General features: G+C 41.4%; 1 protein-coding gene across 1 annotated transcript in view; it reads right to left on the bottom strand.

Annotated features, from left to right (window-relative positions):
- The window catches only part of RIC3 (RIC3 acetylcholine receptor chaperone), a 33,085-nt gene extending 17,507 nt beyond the window's left edge, over positions 1-15,578 (bottom strand). The window contains exons 1-5 of the mRNA XM_072338588.1: positions 15,460-15,578; positions 6,555-6,669; positions 5,582-6,008; positions 2,491-2,711; positions 1,158-1,236 (exon numbers count right to left, since the gene is read on the bottom strand). Coding sequence (XP_072194689.1) covers positions 1,158-1,236; positions 2,491-2,711; positions 5,582-5,732 — 451 coding nt within the window. The 5' untranslated portion in view covers positions 5,733-6,008; positions 6,555-6,669; positions 15,460-15,578. The remainder of the gene's footprint in view (positions 1-1,157; positions 1,237-2,490; positions 2,712-5,581; positions 6,009-6,554; positions 6,670-15,459) is intronic.
- Positions 15,579-24,444: the final 8,866 nt, after the last annotated feature.

Genomic DNA, 24,444 nt, shown 5'->3' with positions numbered 1-24,444 from the left:
TGGCACCTGACACTGCACAGGTGTGGGAGGGTAGGCAGGCCACGCATCCATCAGGCTCCCTGGGATGCACATCAGCTAACCATATGATGTCCAGAGAGCAAAGAACTGTTTTAGAAGAAGGCATAATCACAGAGAAAATGTCAGCAGTACAATAACAGACACACATGCACGTATCTGGGAACATCCATACTGTCTCTAATTTAGTCAAAAGAGTTAAGAGTAATGATGGTGTTTTGTAGCTGAGAATTTCAGCTGTTCCATCAGACAGTGTTATTGTGCTCTTTGTATCCCTTGCATTTTCCATAGAAATAAATGGGAGGCATTACTTTCAGAGCAACCTGCCCAAGACAGTTTCCTTACTCGCTGCAGCCCAGGCAAGCCCAAAGGTTGGACATTTCATTAAGAGAAAAAGATTAGTTACCATTGTTAGTAATTAATTTCTAAGCACGAGGCATTACAAGTGCACAGAAAACAACCCGTATTACTGAACGTGTTCAGTAATACCAGACTTTATATAAGTTAATTACAGCCATGTGAAGAGCATTAGCATACTGTTAGCATTTTCTATAAACTCTCAAACACTTTGCTTTCCTATTTCAATTTAGCCAGCTAAACACAACGTATTTAAACACCAATAGGGTAACTAATATCTAATAAATGTCTACAAAACAGTTGAATCTGTTAACTCACTTATACTTAGCTACAATTATAGAAATATTCAAGAATCCTGTCTGCCTTCTTTATATTAAGGTTGCTAATAACTTAAGCAGCACAAACAGGGAATGGAAAAGATAGGGAAGAGGCTGCTAATGGCTGAGAATACACATATTCGAAAAGAAAGAAATGAAGATAGCTTTCAAGGATGTGTTATTACTGGAATATTACACATGAGCATCCTCTTATCTATTTGCTAATTGTTGGTTACATTAGCTTGGCAGCAAATAGCTCCAAGGCCGCTATTATATATTCTCGTCAGCCAGATGAGATTAGAAAGCAATGGGGCAGTAATTCACTTTAACACAGACTCTTCTGGCTTGCTCCTCAAGCAGTGGAACGACAGCTTTATAGCACATGCAGAACCTGAAGAACTCGGTGAGACTACAACTCTACAGAGTCAGTGGCTACTCAAATGCAACTTAGAAATAAACAGCACTTACTGATTTTCCTCTTCAAGTTTCCAGGTGCAGCAGGAGGGCATTTCCGTTCTCCAGGGGTAGTTTTTCCCTTGGAAGCCAGCTGATAAGTGAAAAAAGCCAACCCCTCGATGAGTTACAGCAATAGCGATATATAAGGCCCAAAGGCAAGGAGGTAAAGGACAGAAAAGTAAAATTATGCTAGGAACTATTCACAGAAAAACACTGCCAGCAGCAAAAACAGACAACCATGAAAGATGCCGAGGAGATGTTCTCAGCTGAAAATTCCTAAAAGACACTTGGAACAAATTTTATTTTGAAGCATAAAGAAAGCATAACTTCATTTTAGAATATTTCTCTGTTGCAGGAAAGGGCCTGATTATTCTGCATATACAAGGGAAGAAATTCTTGTTTTGAAATGTGAAAAGTGAAAGGTTCTGAAAGATTTGTAAGTGACCCCACTTGACTCTTGTGTTTTCTGCCACTCATTCCTTACCAACACTGTATGTGTAGCAACAATACCAACTGGCTCTGCACCACTGCTGCAGGCTCCCGATTTCTTTCCTCTTCTCCCTGTTTGATCAGCAAACCCAATTCACCCTGTTCTTGCCCTGGGACTCTCCTTCTCTCTGGAGCGGACTCAACTGTCTGAACATCAATCTGTCTGCCTTAAACCCCTGCTCAAAGGAAAAGAAAACAAAACCAATCTGCAAGACTTTGTCCCCTTCCTCCTTCCACAGCAGCTGGCTGTAATCACCTACATGCATGGCACATCTGCGTCACAAAAAGCTTCAAGTTCAAATCACGTGCAAAGCATTTGGTTGGGATTACGGCTGTACTTTCAGCCAGCACCTAAGCTAGGTTAGTTCCAGCGTGGTCACCACCACCTTACAACTCCCATTCTCCACCAACAGGAATTCAATAATGGTACTCCATCTCTCCCACTTTAAATGCACAGTGCAATCCATGTTGTGTACAGTATGTACAATATACAGTGCTTTATAAAGTATACTGTACAGTGTACATACTATATAAAAGCATCTGTACATTCAAAATTAATCTAACACGACAAGACATACATATTTTCCAGCAGGAAAAAGAAAATCCTTTATAACTTGCTCATGTCAGAGGCCAATGGAGGATCACAGCAACACTTTGCTGTACTCAGTTACAGACCTTGCAATGGCAAAAACAAATAAAACTAAAAATACACACCCACCTTCCACATACCAGTCAAAGGTTCATCTTAAGTATATCTTTGATCAAGGCCAAGATGAGACCTGATACGGAAATGGGACTAACATTCTTGTTTTGAGTATTTTTAGTTCATACATTCTTGACTTTTCAATTTTCTTACCTTAAATAAAATATACAGGATATACAAGAAGATGCCAAATCCATATATAGGGATGATTTGCCCCACAAGACCTCTCCCAGTCCCACCAGCGCTTCCACCACCTCCTCCAGCTTTGGCCTTGGCGACTGCTTCAGCAAGGTGAGACCTTGGGAAAGGAGGGGCAGCTCGGCTGTCAGGAGTCCCCTGGTAATGCATCCTTGGTGGAAAGCGACCGAGCTTCCCTGCAATAAAATACAGCAGTCATTTTTCTTCTATTGCTTTTCACCTTTTTACATGCAGTCCAAAAATCAAACAGGTACAGTTCGTCTCTTTTCTCTACTTTTATTATAAATGCATCACCAATTATGAGAAGCTGCAAGACCGTAAGTAATATCTGCAGGCTCGATCTTCAGTCTAACTAGCTGAACTCCTGTAAGTACCCACCTGCAGGTTTCTTTCCGGAAGCAAGACAACAGAAAATTACATCACGTTAACATTTGTTCTTGCTAGGAAACACTATCATAGCTAAATTCCCAAGCATAGAAAATTGCAATAAACTTATTAGGAAATGATATCAATAATTTGTGAAGTCCCGCTATTAAAACGTTTTTCTTCTAGGCAATGACATGGATTTTTTGACTGCTAGGGCTTTAATGAAACCACACAGACGTGCCCCACTGGCCAGAATGCTCTCAGACTAACTCAGCCTTCACTCTGAGGAAGCTGTTACAGTGCATTTGACTTGCAGTGAATTACTCAAAGTATATCAAGGAAACCAAAGCATCTTATTTACAAGAAATTCCCACTGATACAGCAGAAATTTAACCTTTGTAAAACATTCTACATTCATGTCAATATTCTTTATTCATTAAAAAAAGTGAGAGAGAATGGAGAAAATAATTGTTAAAGGTGAATCTGTACTTAAATGAATTAATTTGAGGCCAAAATAATACACTTTAGTCATTTGATAGTCAAATAATTCTGAAGGAAGTTTAATGGCTTCTAGCGTTAGGTCCTTCTTGTTGATTTTGAACTTTTATAATGATCTCCTTTATAGACGTTCTCTATTGTGAAGAGCCCATACAAACTGTACAGGAAATCAATGGCACATGCAAGTTGCCATGCGTGAAAAAAGCTGCCAAATATGCGGTATATAAACAGGAACATGCAGACAGCAGCATCCAGGTGTCAATGACACGACCTAACTCGTGCCATTACAAGATTCTAATGGCCTAACACAGTGGTAGGTGGCATGGCTGCTTAACATACATAGTATAATGTCAGAACCTCTTAGGCCTTCATCTTTCAGCAATATAAAGACTCAGCTGAACATCGAAAAGCTTAAACACAACTAAAGTAAACCTACCACAACAACCAGACAGCTGATAACACTCCAACCATCCAAAAGAAAACTGGCTTGCACTGTGTTCTCTTGGTACTCCAGCACAACACTGCACAATCACAGCAAATTACTGTAATATGCGTTGAACTATTGTAGGGAAAAAGAACAGCTTTCTTCTTGGAATACCAATTTGTAGGGTACCATGTCTAACATTCCCTTTGAATAGACCACTTCCAAGCTGTTTTAATGAAAAGTCCCCTGATAACAGGCATTTCCAACAAGTGGCAGTAACTTTAATAAAGTCTTATTCAGAAACATTTTTCCCCAAGGACTGCATTAAGTATTTTATTAACTTCAGGAGTGATGCTATTCAAGTCCCCAAAGCTTTTGGCAGGTAGCGGCAGTTAGCGGGTCACTCAAGAGGACAGCTAATGACAAGAGATACGAACTGTTCAATCAAGATTTATTCTTCCACTCAAAAACAACTTCAGGTGAAATAAAGTTTGGTCTGCAGGGAAGGTGTAATGACATTCTTGCTATCAAATTGAAAATAAAGACAATAAATTCTAGTCTGAAGCTGACCAAATGAGATGAGGCATTACATCCTCAGCCAAAGTCAGGGGCCGAAGCCAATGAAGGGATGAGACGAGTGCTCTTCTGATCCACGGACACAGCAACCTGGGAGGCATGGATATCTCTGACACCATGCAGGAAACAATTTGAGCTCTCTTCTGATGCTGGAGAGAACGTTTATGCTATCTACTTCAAGCACTGAACTAAGGCTGATCAGTCACTGTATAACAGCAACGATTAAAGCAGGCTGTGCCAGAACAGGTGACATCATCATAAATCAGGCACATGTCACCAAAACAATAACCTGGAGTGTTTATTTTCAGTTGGCTGTTGGTTTTTGATGGGGAAGGCTTGCTTTGACTTGTGACTCAATACTCATCACCAAGTCTACATGCCGCATGGTGGGCGCTTGTGGGTAGCAGCACCTGAGAATGATGCATTCGACGTGCTGCCAAAAAGTTAGCTATGATCTAGGTTTCTCATGTTTGAGATTATGTAATGGTACTACAGACCTGTAGAACTGCAGCGTGCCTGAGCCTCAATTCCTTGAGAACAAGAACACACAGCAACCACTGAAGGGTAGCTATAGTATAGCACTCACACACAGGCTCAATGTAGGTACCTATTCAGCAGTAATGTCAGCCCTTAAGTGTTTGCAAAGTTACCCTGGCCACAGGAAGCCAATGATGCCACCAAGAGCAGAGCTAGCTGAGAATCACTACTGGGGGATGCAGAAGATGAAGTCAGCAAAACTGGAGACCCTGCAGGTTAGATTCTAGAACACAAACGGATGATTCTGTATGCTTCCGTCAGCCCTCCAGCTTGCGGGCTTCTTCCCTGCCAAGGCCTGGGGTTGCGATAGCAGGCTACTTTCGTGAGATGCCTTGGTGAGCAAAACCCGAAGAGAAAGGCAACGGGCATAAAACAAACGAGACGCACTCGCGTAAACTGACACCTCCGGCACAGAACACGCGGAGAGACGGAAACGGGAACCAACTCAACCTTCGGCACCGCACGCATCTCTCAGGTGAGCGCAGGGGGGCGGACGCGGCCCGGCAGCGGAGGGCAAAGGGAAGGACGGCCGCACCGCGTCCCGCTACCGTGCGGCGGAGCATCCCGACGCGCAGCGCCGCGGTGAGCGCAGAGCCTCCGGAGCGGCCCGACTACGGCCCAGCGCAGCGGGCGGCGGCCTCTTACCCTCGGGCGGCGCGGGCGCAGCGAGCGGCGCGGCCCCGGGCTCCTGCCTGCCGCCGCCTCCCCGAGACAAGAAGGTCCGCGGCAGAAGGAAGGAGACGCAGAGCACCAGGCAGGAGACCACGGCCACCCTGCGGAACGTCGAGGGCGCCATGGCGGCCCTCCAGCCGCCGGGCAGCCGTTACGGACCGTTAGGCACCCGTTGGGCTCCGCGCAGGCGCGCGCGTGCGTCGGGCAGGAAGCTGCGGGGAGCGAGGCCGCCGGGGTGGGATGCAGCATCGCGGTCCGGCCGCTCATCTCAGAGCTCCCGTGCTTCCAACGAGGGCTCCTTTCGGCTCTGACCTCATATGCAATCATCCCCTGCCTTGCAGCGTGCGATGAGGGACGGTCCAGAGCGCATTTCAAACGAATTCAGCGCCCCGTGACGACCCTGCGAAGTGTAGTCGTTATAAACGTGCGTGCGTTTTCAAGACACAGCTTGGGATTTGCGTAACGGCAGTGCACTTGTGTGGGTCCACCCTGAAGCCTCCTTCCCTGTGCAGTAGGAATAACACAGCAAACCGAAGTTGCTGCTTGCGCTCATTCATTTGCACGAACTTAAGCAGAAAAAAACAACAACAAAAACCTGCCAGTCACATCAAATTAAATGATACGGTTTTGTATTTCCATTCTATTTATATTATGCTATATTACTGTAACTGAATTAGACTATATTCCATGGGGTCTGGGCTGTGACTACTGAATTTAACGAGCTTTATGCAAGAGTTCCCTTTAATTAGGCTCGAGCTGAGAGAAGAACTGCTCTGACTGGCACTGCAGACCACTACAGCAGCAAAATACCACACGGTCTTAAATTACTACAGAAGAGATATCCATCGTCTGGACAACTGGGACCGGACAGATGATTCCAGTAATTGTTCTTATTGAACAGCTTGGCCCTGAGGACCTAGCAGCCCCTGGATGGGTTCCCACTCACCATTATTGGATTAACCTGGCTGGACCATCTCCTTCCACAGCTCTGCAGCCAGTCAGTCTCTCACCAGCTCTCAGGTTCCTCATAAGGGAGCTCCTGGCGTTCCCCACTGCTGCTCCTGGAAATAAAAGCTGATAGTCTCAGTTCAGTGCCTCACTGTGCTTGTTTCCTAACCTTGCCACCAGCTGTTGGTGCTTAAAGAGGCAAAGTGAGCAGGTAGAGACACTGAAACAAGCCTTGCCCTGATCATAAACGTGTGATGAAGCCAACAAATAATAAACTCTATCTGTGATAAAAAATGCTTTGCTGTTCTCTCATTATCACCACAAGCAGCTGCTTTGATCTCTTCATTGAGACAAAAGCTTTCTTGGTAATCATGCAGTCATCAGCATGACCAGATGCTGAAGTTATCCTCCTCTTGTTCCATTTTGACTCCAGGGATGCACAGAAATGACAACGAGCACTGAGAACAGCATCACAACCCGAGCCTTTGAGGTGTTAGCTGCAGCTGCTAAAGAATGGTTTCACCATTAGAAGTGCCAAGTATTGTCAGGGCAGTTGATTCAAAACAAAGATATCTGGGGGCTTCCTTCTCTTTCAGTGATGAGGTTTGGATGAAATACATTGCCTTTCTGCTCTCATCTTGTTCCTAGAAGGGTCACTGGAAGAAAGAAACAAATGCTGATGGCTATTTTCCCAGTATATTTACCTACACCATTTAAATCCAAGGAGCAATAGAGAAGCTGATGGCCTGAAATTTACTTTCCATATGAACTCACTGGCTTTCTAAGCCCAACACTGTAGTTGGCCCATGGCCCCATCAAGAAGCCAACAGCAGCTCAAAGCTAGAGCAAGGAATTTAATATTGGGACTATACGTAGAGACTCCTTGTGAAGTATTAAGTCATCAAGTTATGTTAAAAATAGAAAACAAAAAGGAAGACTTCATATATCCAATTTTTTTTCCATAGCCAAATACAGAGCCCTTGCACTGAAAGCTTAGGTCATCTTCAGAAGCTAGAACCAGTTTAACATGTGTAGGTGAAAGTATGCACAAAGGGATGCTAGTGGGATCCACAATCTGCAGCTTAATACATGAATACTGAACTATGAATGATAAACAATACTCCACCATTCTGAAAAACTGGAAAGGCATGAAGGCTTAAGGATGATTGTTAATAGTTTAGTGAAGAGAAAATTAGTGTGAAAGAAGATGAATTAATCATTTTAAGCCTGTCTTCTTTTTTGTCTGCTCATTCTTGACTGGCCACATATAAATTACTATAAAAATGAACAACCCTTGAAATGAATATAAGTTAGGAACAAGTTAATCCAACAAACAAGTTGCTTAAGAGCCTCCTCATATGTCTAGCCCTTGCCAAAATACCTGTCATCACTGGTTCTCTCCCCTAGCTTTGGAAGATGTCTACAAATGTCTCTCATTACAGAGTTTCTTAGTAATAAAGTCCAAATGCTGCAGTCTTAGATAAATTCAAACACCAGTCTAGAAGCTTTTTTTCTGAGGAAAAGTGTAATGCTCTGGCAATTTCCAAACATACAGATTCACTGTATAGCAAGCAGATATCGATGGGTAAATGAGACCCATGCTAATTACTGGGAAAACTTCCCTGGAATGCTGTGCTTGCTAGCATCCAGGGGATTTTAGTGCACAGCTCAAGCTACCTAGCTGGTAGACTGTTGTAGTTGCTAAGTCAGTACTATCCCTAAGTGACAAAAAATGGACCACGTCCCGTGTGCTTTCTGTGGTAGTATTGGAGCTTCACAAGTAGTCTGGAACAAGGATGTTGTTCCTTGTCTTCATTGCATGAGCAAATAACATACCTCCATGCTGTTGACTAGAGGCTGGCATGTTTTCCAGTTCCATGATGCATTTATGATCACACAAGGTGACAACTGGGATGGCTCACACCTTGGCTGTCAGTCCTTGTGATGAGGAACACATTAAAGGGGATGAATTTACCTGTGGTCCAGGTGGTGCCCTGCAGAGGGAAGACCCTTTCCCCACATCCTTCTTGCTGACATTAATCAGCAGAAAGAAATCTCAAGTTTGAATTCTTTGGGCCATCCTGTCACACACACACACACACACACACACAATAAGGGAGGTAGTCCTCTGTTCCAATTAATTAAACAAACTGATATAAATTCCCTTCTTAAACTGTACTTTGCATATCCATAATCTCTGCACTACATTTTATGTATACTTTACCCTTGGGTAAAAATTTGTGAGCATATAAGTGCTTTCTCATATAATCTTGCTAAAGCACGCTCTTGCCTATAAATATTCATACCAATGCCAAAACATTTGCAAGCTTTCCCCAAAGGTGAAATATGTGTAATGTACTTTGCCTTCTGGGTATAAATATTATCCAATACATTTTGGTTAATATGAATACACTAATTATTCTTGTAACCCTTTTTAAAAGGGTCATCCTCATGATGTGAATTTTTTAAAAATGTAATTACAGTAATTGGATACTTAATCTAATTAAAATTGGCTTTATCTTTAATGGAAATTTTTCTAAAGAGGCAGAATGACAATTGACTTTCTGATAATCACTGTTTTCTTTCAGCTAGAGGATGCATTTAGTACATACAGAAGGAACTACAGAACATGGCCTCTTTACTACATTCTTGCCACCTTAAGAGCCAGTTAAATGCTAATCATATCCATTACCTGGCAAAACTTTCACTTTCCTTGTAAATAAAAGTTCTGAGTGTTGATTTCATCGTTGTTCAGATACACTTAATTTAAGAATTATTTGCAGTGCTGACTACTATACAAAGCCTACCTTGAGAAGTATGCAGTATAGGTGATGGAGTGTACCTCGCTAAGCATGTTTCTTTAGGTGGCTGTAGGCAGTCAGGTATGTGATGAGCTCCACTGCCTTCAGGGGATGCATCTGCATGGACCGCAGCACCGGTGCATGTAAATTGAAAAATACCATTTTCTGATGCTGTTGAATGGAAAAATCAAGAAGGATGAAACAACAGAAGAGCGAGGGCCTGTGTAAGGATAGAACTGGAGAAGTTAATGGTGCTCATTTCAGATATTGATGACATAAATGCTTATATCTGAGACATTTTTATGGAGTAGTAGGAAATAGGTACTTCTAAGGTGTAATTCATCTGATCATGGCTGATCTACTTTCAGACCTGATAGATCGCACAGTATTTTCTCCCCTTGATGATAAAGGGTACCCAGGGTGCCTTGTCCAGAGATAGATGGGCATTCTGCAAGATACTGGTATTGAGTCAGATGAACGCCACCAACTGAGAAGAAACGTAAAACCCTGTTGCTGGAGCACATCTATTCACTCAGAAAGCAGAAGAGGCGATGCTAGTATTAGAAGCCAAGGGAGATTCAAATTTTTGCTTTCTGTGTCTCCGAAGATTGAGAAACCCAAGTGAAAATTAAGTTGAAAGAGCTAAATAAAATTGCCCTGAGAAAAAATGACAGAGGAAAATCCTTGATGAGCTTGGTGGTTTTGGAGTGTCCTTGTGACATAGCTCAAAACTGGGGAGTAGCTCCCCTGATAAACTCAAATGCAAATCTGGCAACATAATAGAAAAGGTAATTCCTGTGAGTAACTGTGAGTTTGCCCATCTCTGGTGTTGTAACAGGGATGGCACTGACAGCAGAGGTACTTTGTCACCTGACTCATGAGCTCTTCTTGTACAGTTTGATCCAGTCAGCAGGCTGAGCTAACTGAGCACGGTGACTACCATTACCTGAAGAACACGGCTTCACACTGCAATATCTGGAAGCAAATCCTTTTTAAAGCTGTTGTACCTTTCAGGGTCTTTGCTTCCAGGAAAAGGCATTACTGGAAGCCAAGAAAGAGAGAAAGCTTCTAAGAAAATCAATCAACTATTTTGTAAGCTCAGCTTTTCAGCTGAGTGTTCCTCATAGGCTGATGTGTCTTCACGACTGAAGACAGCAAGACATATCACTGAGGAACCAATCACTGTTTACAAAGAGGGATAATAATCTACAGCAAGTTTCAGCACCAATCTGTATACAGTGTAAGTGAAAAGAGGCTTCTAAGTCTGTTCATAAGATTTATGTATTGAGAAAAAACACGAGTTTGGAGTGAAATTATCACCAATGAACAGAAACATTTTGCTTAAAGGTATCAGAAATGCATGGGCTCAGAACACCATCAGAAGTATGAAGGAAAGCTTCTAGCTTTGTTTGAAAACTACTGATGCTCTAGAACTGAAGACTTCAGCTTCTTAAGAAAGTTTGCTACGTCAAAGAAGTTGATGTTTTGAATTTGGACATAAAACATTCCCTTTCCTATCTGTTTTATCATAAAGTGTTATCTTTGGGTGAGAAACAACCGAATCAAGAAATGATATCATCTGGTGGCCTTCACTAAGTTTAAAGCTCTCAGATTAGAATTAATTGGGAAGGCAGCAATGATCCATTCAGGATCTCCAACAGGGAGAACTTCTGGTGAAAAGAAAGTGATAGGTAAGCAGTCTGTACCTGCAATGCACAGTTTGAATTTGGTGAGATTCTGTTGCAGTTACAGGTACTGAACGCATTCCTAGTGATGGCAGTATTTCAGAAACATTTCAGGCGGAGAAAAGGAAGCTGTTGTAATGATCAGCAGTATGAGCTGTCGCAGTTTCAGAGCCAAAGACCCTTATGCTGTGGGGCCACCGGTGGCTTTGAATAAAGAAGAAATGAGGGAATAATGGCTTGCTAGAAAAATCTGGGCTCCTTAGAAATTAGTTTTTGGACCGCTGTAGGAATTCCTGGTTCTATTTAAAGGTTGGTTCAAACTACTCTTCTCACAGTAGCTCATAACTGAGGAATCTTGGCAGATGCCTATCTGAAAGCTTAGAAAAGTAGAAACAATTTGGTTTTGCTATCTGTCTTGGGCAAGAACCCTGCATTGTTGATGTGTGCTGCAGACAGACTTATTGGGAAGCTGATATCAAACACTGTCCTGAGCACAAGAGAAAAGCTGCTGGGGGGAGCATAAAACGTTCTGAAGGAAAAGAAAAATCCTGTTTCTTCTTCTCTTTGTAGACATACAGTTCAGCAGTACAAGTTGCAGAGACTGCAAGGAAACTGACCTTGGTATGTATCACAGGAGAAATTTTCTTGTCTAAGAGAAAGCTTGAAAATTAAAGAAGAGTTATTTGCAGAAATATGAATAAAGAAGAGTTATTGCAGAAATATTTGCAGAAATATGAAAGCTGAGTACCAGAACTGAAGTAAACTCAGGGGAGTTGTGCTTGGCATCGGGGAGGTCCTCCAGTGGCACTGCTCTAGTAAGCTGGTGGACAGTGAATGCTGTCTGGAGTGACACTCCAGACCACGGGATCATCTAGCTGTTCTCACCATCACCATTTGATGAGAATAGCATGCAACGTTCCAAACATCACATCCATTTTTGCTCCTTAGCAAAATCCTTGGAAAACAAAGAGGAATGCAGCCATCTCTAACATCAGAACCAGACATCACAGCAACACCTAACCCCCTATATTTAAGGGGCTGTTGGCTTTTGTACTTAACTTCTTGCTCTTGAAAAGTTTCCTTCATCTCAAGGTGAAAATGTTTAATGCACAACTTCCGTTTCTCCAGAAGATGGCAGTGCCACTACAGAAAACAGTGAAGCAATTGTACTCCTAAGGTGACAGTTCCACTGTTTGCCAGCTCAGAACTCATATATAACAAGTTTTGATTATTATTTTTTTCAAATAAACAATCAGATAATTATGCTTCTGTGACTGTCAAAAGCAATAACAGTAGCACTCATTACAACTTTAAAGCGTGTCTTGTTTCCCAAGGGCTCACAACGAAGTTTAATTTATCTGAATGGAAACAGGATACGTAATTAGGCAGCAGTTCATTTCTACCACATATAGTGTTTGCTATAATTAATTTTTGCTACACGTGTTCACACTGAATGTTGAACTGCCCTCCTAACATTCACCTCATATACCTCTACCTTGGCAGGCACAGGTGTTGCAAGAGTTGCAGTGGAAAGTAAGTAGGTGTTAAATGCTGACTTCAATCCAAGGAAATTGCTTAACACATCTGGTGGCACACTGAAGATAAGGGGAAAAAAAAACAAGCAAACAGATGCACTGAAAATTAGTACAGACTCCAGCACTGCACCAGATGCAATGGTATGGTAACTACATTGCAAAATAAATTGCAGTATGCTAACTGGAACATATAAGCTAGATTCATGCTTTCACAAACTGTGTGAGCTGATGCCTTTAACTTTCAGGTTGGGCTTAATTTCTGTTTATTTTTGTCACAATATTTTTCAAGGAATTTGTGTTATGATTACATGTCATTTGCTAAAAATAACAGATCAATGAAAAGATGCAGAACTTACTGTGCTTCTCTTTCCATTCATTTATTATATTTTTAAGTCTTTCATTGAGGGGGAAAAAAAAAGAAGGTCTATTCACACTAGAAAGGCTACCTACCAGTTCAGTGAGAAGTAGGCAAGCAAAGAGTTATTCTACACCCTGCTAACACATTCACATAAAACTCATCCAATTTTGTTAAGACCTTTTGTGGAGAATCAAAAGTTAGTGAAGATTGTATTGTAATTCCTGACCTGAAAGTCACACAGCTGGATTCAAGTAGGCCAGAAATGTGTGCTTTTCAGAAACACCTTGTGGATTTTTATATTTTTTTTAAAGCTATGAAAGTTTTAAAGCTGACCCTGCCCTGTGTACCGACAGCTGAGTTGCTAGTAGGAACTCATGACAGAAGACAATTGATAGCAACTGTCAGATAGTCAGCAGAAGGAAAGAACCACCTCGTTCCATCAGTTTTAGCCTCCATGTTTCCCTTGCAATGGGGAAAAAGTTACGTGCTGCTCATTGGATCTGAAAGATCTCGTTTTGTGAGGGGTGATCAAGATTTAAGTACACTGGAGGAAAATAATTGGCTGCTTGATCCAACAGCACCTTTTGAAGTCAGTGTAAAAGTGTTCATTAGCATCAATGAGATTCAGATTAGATCCTTATTTCACAGTCAGCGGTATTATGGCATAATTGGCTGGTCAACAGAGGTTGAAACTGGGAAAAGTGCAGAGTCTGGAACAACATGTCAGCCCAGAGCTGGGCAGTACACAGGGAAAGGTGTATTTCTTTCAACTGCTTCAGCAATGGAACTGTGCCGAGAAACCTTCATGTATATTGTCAACATGGCTGGAAAATACACTGGACCAAAACTGGTTTTTATTTACATGTGTGCAGCCCACACCTGCACCACTCTACTGATTTCAACACTATGGAAATGTACCTAAGAGGTGAAAACCTATTCCATCGCGTTAAGAACAAATTCTTTCCTGGATCATCTTTCACAAACCATATGAATTCATTGTAAACCAAGTCACTAATAATCCTGGCTGCTAGACCACCGGCGGCAGCACTCCAAGGTTCTTTATGGCCTTACAAACCTGCACATTATATCATTTACATAGCTCCTAGATGGACTGACAGCTGTCAAGCCAGAAAGTACCATGGCAAAAAATTCAGATATTGCTTACTGTTGCATACATTTGTAGCATTTGGAATAATGTAGCTTTTCTGGAGAAAACAGTTGGCCCAGATGGCCAAGCAATTACACTGGAAATATTTGAAATTCAAAATCAATTAAAAAAGAATTCAGACACGTAACGAAAGGAAACAAAACGGTGCTATGTAATCATCTCCTTATAATTATGACTGTATCTGATCTTAACCCAAATTTCAACTAAGATACAAGATGGAAAATTTACTACTGCATAGTAACATTTTATATACCAGTTACTTTTAGTTCTGAGTGCTGATGACTACGGTGAAGTAACTGTTAATGGCACACGGCATTACGTATGTGATAAAAACATCAGAAACCATCAGAAAATTCATATTCTCTTACTATATTACAAAACATATAAATAAGATATTTATCTAATAACCTTTCAAATACAACATTCAACATTTTATATAGCGTACAGGAGGAATAGAATGGGTCATCGCTAAGAACTAATCAAAAAAACTCAGGTCCTGTGCCTGATAATATCCATTATTATGGGGAGAAAAATGAAAAAGAAGAAAACATGTGAACTTCTTGCTCAGCAGCACTCCAGCCAGCCTCGTGAAGGCCATCACATATCTCTGTGCTGTTGGGTAACAAAACAGCTAAGCAGGGCTTGAAAACTACAAGCCTGCAATGCCATCCTGTCCTATATCCACACACAACACCAACCAAGCTCTCAGGAACCTTGTTATTTCCAGGACAGCTACTTTTCGTGTGTACTTGCTTAATTCATATAGTCTCTGTGCCTTTATCACTGTTTGGTTGTGCCCTTCCATTGACACACTCTACCAGGACTTAAGTTATGGATCCCTTTTCATATGTTTAAAACTTGGGTGAGGCCTCTGGGCAAACAAATATTGATTCTGCTGATACATTATCCCCTCTGTTGAGGAAAGGACTGACATATATGTCTTGCTGTAAGAAGTCCCACTGTCAAATTGTAAGAGCTTCCAGTAGAAGCACCACAGCAGCATATGAATGGAGGGCTTGGCAAAAAGGATAGAAAGAGTGTCTCTTCATTTTCAATGAAAAAGACTGAGAAGATATTCAAGATTAAATAATCTTTGAAATTGCTGCTGTGGGGACTGTTAATACAGAGTTCCCATTAGAAATCTCTCAGGAGATCTTGTAAGATTAAATAAAATTAGCCCAAAGGCCCGAATTCTACCTCCACATCAGGCATCATGCACTGAAATGAAAAAGCCCTTGAACAAGATCAAATTCAGAGACAACTTGGATAAGGTCTGAATGTGTGGGATCGGGGACTCAGATACAAGACAAGTGCTGACTGAGCCAGGAAAGAACAATTTCCCCATGCTTGCCATACCTGTGCAGCCATCCTCAAAAGCCCCATGTGTCCTACAGGCTCCATAGAGCTCCCGGCCCAGATGTCCTTCAGCTGGCAGTTTTGCCCACATCCATGGTTATACCCTGAAAACTGTGGAGAGAAAATGCATTAAGCCAATCCTGTGAGGACCAAAGCGCCCGCCAAACTTTTTATTTCAGTCTTTGCTGCATGCATTTGATAAAGCCTGGGCATTGCCAAGTGCCTGCACCTGCAAACAATTCCACTGAGCCCTTGGCGCTGCTGGTGGGACTTGGAGCTCAGCAGCCTCTGCTGGTCCATTAACTCCATGGGATGTTTAGTACAGAGCTAAAATTTATTCAACTGCAACACGTGGTGAATAGAAAGCACAATACAGATATTAGGGTTGCACTTGGTAGCAACATTCAGCAATATGCCGTTTACCAGGGTAGGTATGAATGTTAGTTAAACTACATCAGAAGTAGCTGCAGGGAGAGAGACCTCATTACACGGCTACAAAGCAGAGTTTTAAGCAGGCTTTTCCCTTTAAGACTTCTTAAGAATATTTCTGCAAATTACCTTTTTTTCTCTCTTAAGAGATCTAAATATTAGCCCCATTTTCTTTCAGTAACTGATCAGTTGTCTGATAACGTACAAGGCAGGTGAATGGTTGAAAACAAGCACTTCCAGGCAGTAACTCAAAAAAATCCTAAAGTGCAGACCCATAAAGTTAGGGAAGTGCCCATCTCCCTACAAATACAGAAATAAAAACAAAGTCTGTGTTAGTGAGTCACCTGTGTTGTAGTTCGTGGTAGCATCACAAGTAGTGAGAGGCAGGTGCCACCACAACCTTGATGGTGGTCTGGCCCACTGTGCTGGTACATAGCCCAGGCCATGATGTAACTTCCCCATCATCCCTATACATCCATCAATAAGGGACGGTTTATAGATTGAAATGGAGGATAATGGGAGGATGGTAATTTAAATCACAGTACTTAATTCCTAACATCCCCTTACTTTCCTAATTGCTAAAATACTTAACACTGATTTTATCAATAGTCCATGATAAATAAAATTACTCCATATCTGCTCCTTAGTTAATTAATTATGGGCAGAAAAAAAAAATATATATATATAATGAAGCCAAAAGTAGATGGAGGACACAAACTTCTGTTTGAGTCAAAGATGCAACTGCCATCAGTGCAGTTACGCTAATACCATGGAGCCTGCATATTTCTGGGGTGCTTTATTCGCTTTATTCGTAAAGTACAAGCAAGAGGGAAATTAGGCTACAATCCAGAACCAGCCCTTCTTTCGAGCTTTAGGAGCAAAGAAGGTAAACTGCAGCTCAGAGCTATTGTAACCACTGCCAGTTGGAGGAAAATTCCACTGTTGTAGGCCTACAGCTGAATAAGTAAAACTACAAGATTAAAATTTATATATATATATATATATAAATTCATATTTATATATATATATATATATATATATATAATTCTTGAGAAAATAGCTGAACAAGTATATTAAGAAAAGGGATCTGAAGTTGGTTTTACTAGAACAGGTTGCCCAAGGATGTTGTGGATACCCCCCATCCCTGGAGGCACTCAAGGCCAGGCTGGATGTGGCTCTGAGTAGCCTGATCTGGTGGTTGACGGCCCTGCACATGGTAGGGGGGTTGAAACTAGATGATCATTGTAGTCCTTTTCAACCCAGGCCATTCTATGATTCCATGATTGTGTGGTTCTATGGTACATAAAACTGTTTTTACCACAGAAGAAAACTGAATCACCCACTAGAACCGAACAATGTAAATTTTAGATTTGCAGCTCATTTACTATCTCTAGTGAAACTCAAAATCCAGTTTTTGCTTCTTGCAGATTGTTCTTCTGAGGGAGAAGGGGGTGGGGGGGTGGGGAGGGTGTTGGAGGCAAACAAATAAAAAGCATCAATTTTTCTTTTCTCCAGTCTCTGCAGACCTTCCATAGGCATTGTTACATGTCTTCTCCCTCTCCTTGAAGACAAAAGTGAGGATGCTTTCAGCCAAAAACTCTGTTACTAATGCTATTGTTTGTCCCATTTCTCCCCGCACCCTACACTTACCTCTCTAGTTCCATGTGATGATTTATTACCAAAGAGTGTATTTTCCATTATAAGAAAGGAAGAGGGGGCAGGCAGAGTACCAAACAAACTCCAGTGGCTGTATTCAAAGTGTAATGCTTCTTATCACAAATAATTTAAAAAATGCAAGAACCCCAATTTGCAGCTAGGAGGCCCACTTGAGGGATCAGTTAAAATTTACTCCTTTATACACATGCCAACTTTGACTTCAAAAAGACTTTATTCCCAAGGATAAACAACCCAATATTTGTGTAATATAATTAAGTGAAGGCATCTTTAAATGTCATACCAGCTTGTGCCATGCTTTAAATTGTTATGCATCAACAGAATTTAACGAGATGGCCAAGGATCCTGCTTCCTGCGTGAATGCGATAAGCCACAAATACTGTATAGCTCTTTAATAGATTGCCAAAATAAAGCATTTTGTATGCAAATTATTCATGGAGTGGCAAAGCTAATATAGTGCCAAAATTACGCCCACCGGTCCTCTGCAATTAGTAGTTAAGTTGAAGTATCTTCAAACTGCAGAATTTCTTTCAGTGTTTCCCAATACTTGAAACATCTTTTCATATATTTAAATATGAAATAGCAGCTTTTATTTTGCTTTTAAGGTTCAGGGTACGCATGTGCTATAGCAGAGGGTTGGCAGCCAGGATCTAATCAGAAGAACTGCACAGAGGCTACACCGGAAATCAATGCACAAGTCCAGAGACTTGCAGGAAAGTTGGAGGGGAAAAAAAAAGCTTTTCCTTCCATGGAAGTTACTTAGTGGCCCATGCCACTAAAATAAAGCACGCGAGCCTCATTACATCGGGATGAAAAAAACCCTAATGAACACAGCAAAGAATAAAAGATAAGCATCTGAATCCTGGCTTGGGGATGGCTCACAGAGCCACCCGTGCACGGTACCCTTTAGTACTTGCAGAAACCTCCCCGTCTGAGGGACAACTCTGAACCTTTAGCAGTTCTGTGAGGAAACATCCTTGGGTGCACCAGGCGGAGGAACCACTCACACAAAATCTACTACCAGAAAAAGCACTTAACCTCCAACACAGCTGGAAGAGACCATGTAAGGCTGGAGAGGAATTTGTGTAGACAGGGAAAAGAACTGCTCCTTGACAGAGAACTCTTTGGAAGAACTTACACTAGCTGTTAAGTATTCAGGCAACTTTTCCACTCTTGAGTATCATTTAGAGCACCATGTGGAGATGAAGCAACAGACAGGCAGGTGGGTCCTGCAGGTCACGTCCATGTGTTGCAGTGTTAACGCCGACTGTATTTTTCATTTACAATCTAATCATGAGAAAAGTATAGTGCGTGCCAGGGGCCTGTGACAGTGATTTAAAGAGGCTGTGTCAAGCAGCCTGGACCTGAATGCCCTTTCTTGGTTAGCCTGGAAATTTACGACAAACTAAACAAAAACAGCAACTCTGATTGCAGACTATTTTATAGAATATTGTGGAATTCTGTGAACAACTGCATTCAGTCCAGTGTACTCCAAGCGCTGCAATTAACCTAGGCAGAATGGCGGGATTAAACACAACAGCCCCCCTTTCTGTACTCTGGTAGAGATGAATAGCAAGAAAACTGCAGTCCCTTGGAGAACAAGTGAAAGCAGCTACTACCATTACTGGTGCTGCTCTTGCATTCTGCCTTTTTCGTGTTGCTGGTTTGAATGCTTGGCTAGCTGCGGTGAGTCTTTCTGCAACGTACCCAAAGGAAGGCATGAGGAGCGCATGGCTCCAGCATCTCTGCCCGTGGCTTTACCAAGCGAACCTTGCGCCGTCGGGACGACTTGGCACAGCCTATTGGTCAGGGTCCCACACTGAGAACTTGTCATCAATTTTGTAAAAGAATAAAAAAAATTTTTTAAATGGCAACCAATGAAAATCAATCTTCTGATGCTCCGCTGCCTTAAATACCAGTAGAGCAAACAAACAGCCCTGAACAATACAGCAGAAACCATATATCAATTACCCTAAATGCTCAAGCATTTTTACTTCACAGCCTGCAACATCCACATGTAGTATCCGCACCCACTGTGCTGGGGTGATAATGGTGCCGCATTGTTCCTGGGCGCCTGGCGGCGAGATAAGGACTGCCTGCACTTAGATGATAATGAAAGTGGGCAGACTTAACATTGTGATTTGAAAATTTCTTGGGTCTCAGAAAAAGGTTCTATTAAGCCCACTGACCCCAATTGAATATTAATTAGCTAATTAACAGATTTATTGTTCCACGCAATTTCTGGAGAGGCAATTTTTTTTTCAAGTGCCATTATTTTTTTAAATTATTTTTTGCATTGTGTATAATTGAATCTTTGCAGCTGCCAGCATCTTCTGCATGATTTGGCAAAAAAAAGAAAGAAAAAGCACTTATAGCTTTACCTTCTTTTTTTTTCCAGACCCAAACGTTTCCAATCGCTTTAGTTACTGCTTGGGGAGGGAGTGGGAAAGAGGCAGCTGATTTATGTCGCAGTCTACAGATTTATTTATTCTTAAAAGCTTAACTTTAAAACGTCCACACTTGCTAAAAATTCTGGGCCTATCTTTTAGCCTGAGGTTACTACACAGGGCGCTATTATTCCTGATACAGAAACCGAGGTCTGCTTCCCCATCTCACTATACACCATTTTCAACGCTGCACATCTTTCCTCTCTTCTTATCTGCCCGTCCTTTGGCTTTTCCCCCACACAACCTCTTCCTGCCACCACCAGGCAGCCTGGCTCTATCCTTCCTGCAGCACACTCTTTGCATGAACCAACACAAATCTTTTCTTCCAGCAACTTTTTTTTTGTCTCCGCAGGTGAATCCTGAGAATGCAAAGCGTTTTTCTAAATGCTGAATTATTGGTAAAAAAGAGATAGGATGTTATTTCACCGTATGGATGATTTCATCCAAGTTGGTTTTGCACAGACCTTCTTAAGAGCTTCATGCTGAAGTGCACAATAACCCACAGTGTTCACCCACGTGATGCTGTTATTAGGGCAGGTAGTCCACTGCAGATTTCTTACATATCCTATATGGCATAATATCTTTTCCTCAAGAATCAAGCTATCTCTTAAATAGACTGTTATTTTTCTAGTACCGTCCAAAGACACTAACATAAGCAGTCCTTAATGCTCCAGAATTAACAATGAAGATATCCTTATAGCTTTTATTGGAGTATTTTGATGGATAACACCATTATCCCATCAGAAGTAGAAAAGAGATAAATAGTCTTGTGTTACAGAGCAGAAAGTATGGCATTTATGTGGTATAAGAGAACATGAAGATCTCTTAAATCCACATTTTTTCTTTTTTGATGAAGCTGCAGGTGCTCAATGAAATAATTAATCAGTATTTTCTAAACAGTTCGTACTTCAACAGCTCACTGTTGTGCTGGAAACTTCGGTGACTAAAAACACTCTGCTAATTTAAGGAAATGCTGTGCTACAAAATTAAGCAAATTAAAATATATCAGGGATCTCTTTCCAGTGTTACAGGTGAGAATGGCCCAGGTTGTCACAATGACAGAGAAATAGCATTTCTTCATATCCCACATTTGTGAGATGCATTGCTTCATTCAACATCCAGAACAGAGATAAGCAATCCAGAAGAAGACAAGCCATAAGAGACAAATCTGGACCCTGCTTACAAGTTTTATCAGTTATGGAGAGCAACAGTGCTTGTGTCCAGACAGTTTTGTCCATCACAGAGAGAAAACTGAACCAAAGTGTCCACATCTGGGTCTAGTTCTCTTATTCCCAACATTTTGCCCAAGACTCAGATAATACATTTGGATATTGATACCTACACAAGACCTCAATGAAGTTCATTAAGAGTTCCACGCAGTGTTCTTCACAAGAATGGCCTGGGAGAATCAAGGTGTTTTAATGAAGTGCTGCTGACGTGGCCTTCTTTTTATTTGTTCTTTTTTTTACCTTTTTCACAGCTTTATCCTCTTCTGAAATACACCAGCCAGGAAGAGACTGTTTAAACCACCTGATATTTTACTTTAAAATTTTAGATGAAATATTACTTGGGCTTCAAGGGAAAATGAAGAAAAACACCAAGAGATGTGATTTCTACTTACATATAAAACTATAAGGAATAGGGAAGGAGAAGCATAAAGCTTGCACTAGGATTACAGAGATATGTGAACTATGTCAGTAAAGAGCCTGGACTAGACTCATCAAAAGGTTGGTGGATATTATTTCATATTGACTCTGACCTTCTACTCTAATGTAATTACTAGGAACAATTTAAATAACTTTTTTTTTTTTTTTCCACGAGGAAAAAAAAAATAAAGAAAGCATTTTCCATTGCTTAAAACTGGAAAACAAAATGTTTGATTGAGGTCATCTTGACATCCATTAGTGTGATAAATGAAGTGGAATTCAAGGCTGCTCCATTATCAAGGTTCATTTTCGTTGTTCAGATCTGGTTTCTCCCCCCTCTCCTTTTTTTCCTTTTTTTTATGTAACAACATGGCCTCAGACTCAAGGCTGATTACAATAATTACATTTTCTACCCATAATAGTACAAATGATTCAAAGAGTTATTCAGAATGTTTCAATGTCAGCACTTAGATAAATGCTCGTTCTTTCCTAGGGATTGCATTTTTTATGCAGAAGGTTAGTTAGGAGCAGCAATAACGGTATAGCTGTCAGAAAGCCGAGAATTTACGTGCCCAGTAACTACATTCACAATTGTTTGGTACTCGGCATGGCAACAAGACTGAATGGGATACTAGATAATTTATAACTGCTCCCCAATACAAGAAGAACAATTATATTGTGTGCAGTATAAAATGGCCATTATTTAGCTCAATTTTTAAAAATTATTTGAACAAAATGCCTATCCTTTGCAGGGCTATTTTCTTCTCACCTCTAATTAGATACCCGAGGAATACAGGATCTATAAATTTTAGCCAACAAATATATTTATGGAATTTTAATTTGCTACCTGTATACTTCTGCCATAAACCCTGCGAGCCTTCTTCAGAAGGTTTTTAATCTTAAAGGGAGAAAATAAAAGAGAGTAGAAAGAAAAATTAAAAGGAAAGTGAAAGAACGCAATAGTTGTACCACAGCTAGCTGCCATTTTTCTGGAGAGCAGTCAGACCCAGACTGTACGTCTCTCCTCTCACACCGTTAAATTACTACTGCATGTTTTATGAGGACAAGTTTGCTGCAGCAGACTTGACAAATTGCTTCTCCTTGCAGGGAAGAGCCTCGAGCAGACCAGGGTCCACAGGAGCCTCTAGCGCTTGGCCAGAAGCCTCAGTCCCCAGCCTTCCCTTTCGCTTTCATAATGAGTGGATCAAACTGCTGTGTAGGAAATCTTTTTATCAAAATCATCCACGTAGGAACTTCAGAATGCCACAGTAAATAATAAAACACCCCAAACCAGTCCATGACATAAATGACTGCCCTTTTTCCTTTGGGAACAGCCTAAGAAGAAAGGTTTCATAGCAGCACACTGCACCTGACTGCAATTTTGGTAGTATGAAGTTCTCTGAGAAACACATTTTAGTCTGGAGTGCGAAACTGATTTCCATTCCACAGAGCAGGGGGTCCCTTATCTTCATTTTCTTTCAAAGTATTTCAGGGGCAAGCAAAACACATAACTGATAATGAATCTGAGGTAAGTTAGGTTTCACCAGTCTTTGCACAATTTCCATGTAAATTACAGAATTTAGCTAGGGAAGAGACAAATAGATGTTGGGAAGTTTAGACTTGTTCATATTTGGGCCCTGTTAAAGACACTGTCAAGAATACCCCCAGTTGGAAGGGACCCACACAGATCATTAAGTCCAACACCTGCCTCCACATAAGTCTACCCAAAATCTAAATCTTATGCCTGAAAGCATTGTCCAAATGCTCCTTGAACTCCAGCACCTTTGTGCCCTAAGGACCTGTTCCATGCCCACCTCCCTCTGGTGCAGAACCTTTCCCTTTCCTGACACAGCTCCCTGCACTTCCCTTGAGCTTCATCACTGTCACCTGAGAGCAGAGCTCAGCATTGCCCCTCCACTCCCTGTGGGGAGCTGCAGCCACCATGAGGCCTCCCCTCAGCTCCTCCACTCTGGGCTGAACAGAGACCCCAGCAACCTCACATACATCCTACCTTCTAGATCTTTGATCATCTTCACAGCCCCCATTGGTTCTCTAATAGTTTTATGTCCTTCTTAAATCAAGGTGTCCCAGCCTTCAACTCTGTCAGACCTCCTTGCAAGACTTTTCTACCCTCAAGGAAGTCAGCAACTCCCCCTAATTCATCATCATTCACAAATCTACTTAGTATGCATTGAAGTCTTGAGTCCAGATCATTTATAAGGACATTAAAGAGAACTGACTGCCTTGCCAGCCATGCTGAACCCCACCTGCTGGATCCCCACCTGATGTAACCTCATTTACCATAACCCTCTGAGCCTAACCCAATAGCCAGTTTACCCATTAAGTTTTGCTCAGAAGTATGCCGGACATTCTGTCCAGTTGGACCCTGTGAGAAGCAGTATCAAAAGCTTTGCTGACATCCAAAAAAATTAAAACAGCTGGCTTCCTCTGATCAACTGAATAGGTAAACTTGTCATAAAAGGAGATTAATTTTCTTAAACAGGATTTTCCCCTCACAAACCTGTGTCGGCTGTGACCAATGATGATATCATCATTCAGGTCTTTTTCAGTAACTCTCAGAACAGTCTTCTCCATAATTTTAGGAGGTACTGAAGCAAGACTGACAGGCCTGTAATTACTGAAGTCTTCTTTTACTCTTCTTGAAAACTGGGACAACACTTACATTGCGAACACCTAAATTTTGCCAATTTTGAAAGGAAATTTACTGTGCTATTATGAAGGTAGGCTTTCAATTAAAGTCTAAAATTAGGCTTTCTTCTCTTGAATGA

The sequence above is a fragment of the Excalfactoria chinensis genome, chromosome 5, assembly GCF_039878825.1.
Source record: "Excalfactoria chinensis isolate bCotChi1 chromosome 5, bCotChi1.hap2, whole genome shotgun sequence".
NCBI lineage: Eukaryota > Metazoa > Chordata > Aves > Galliformes > Phasianidae > Excalfactoria > Excalfactoria chinensis.
Note: the sequence above shows the minus strand (reverse complement) of the source record. Positions and strands in the feature narration are given on the sequence as shown.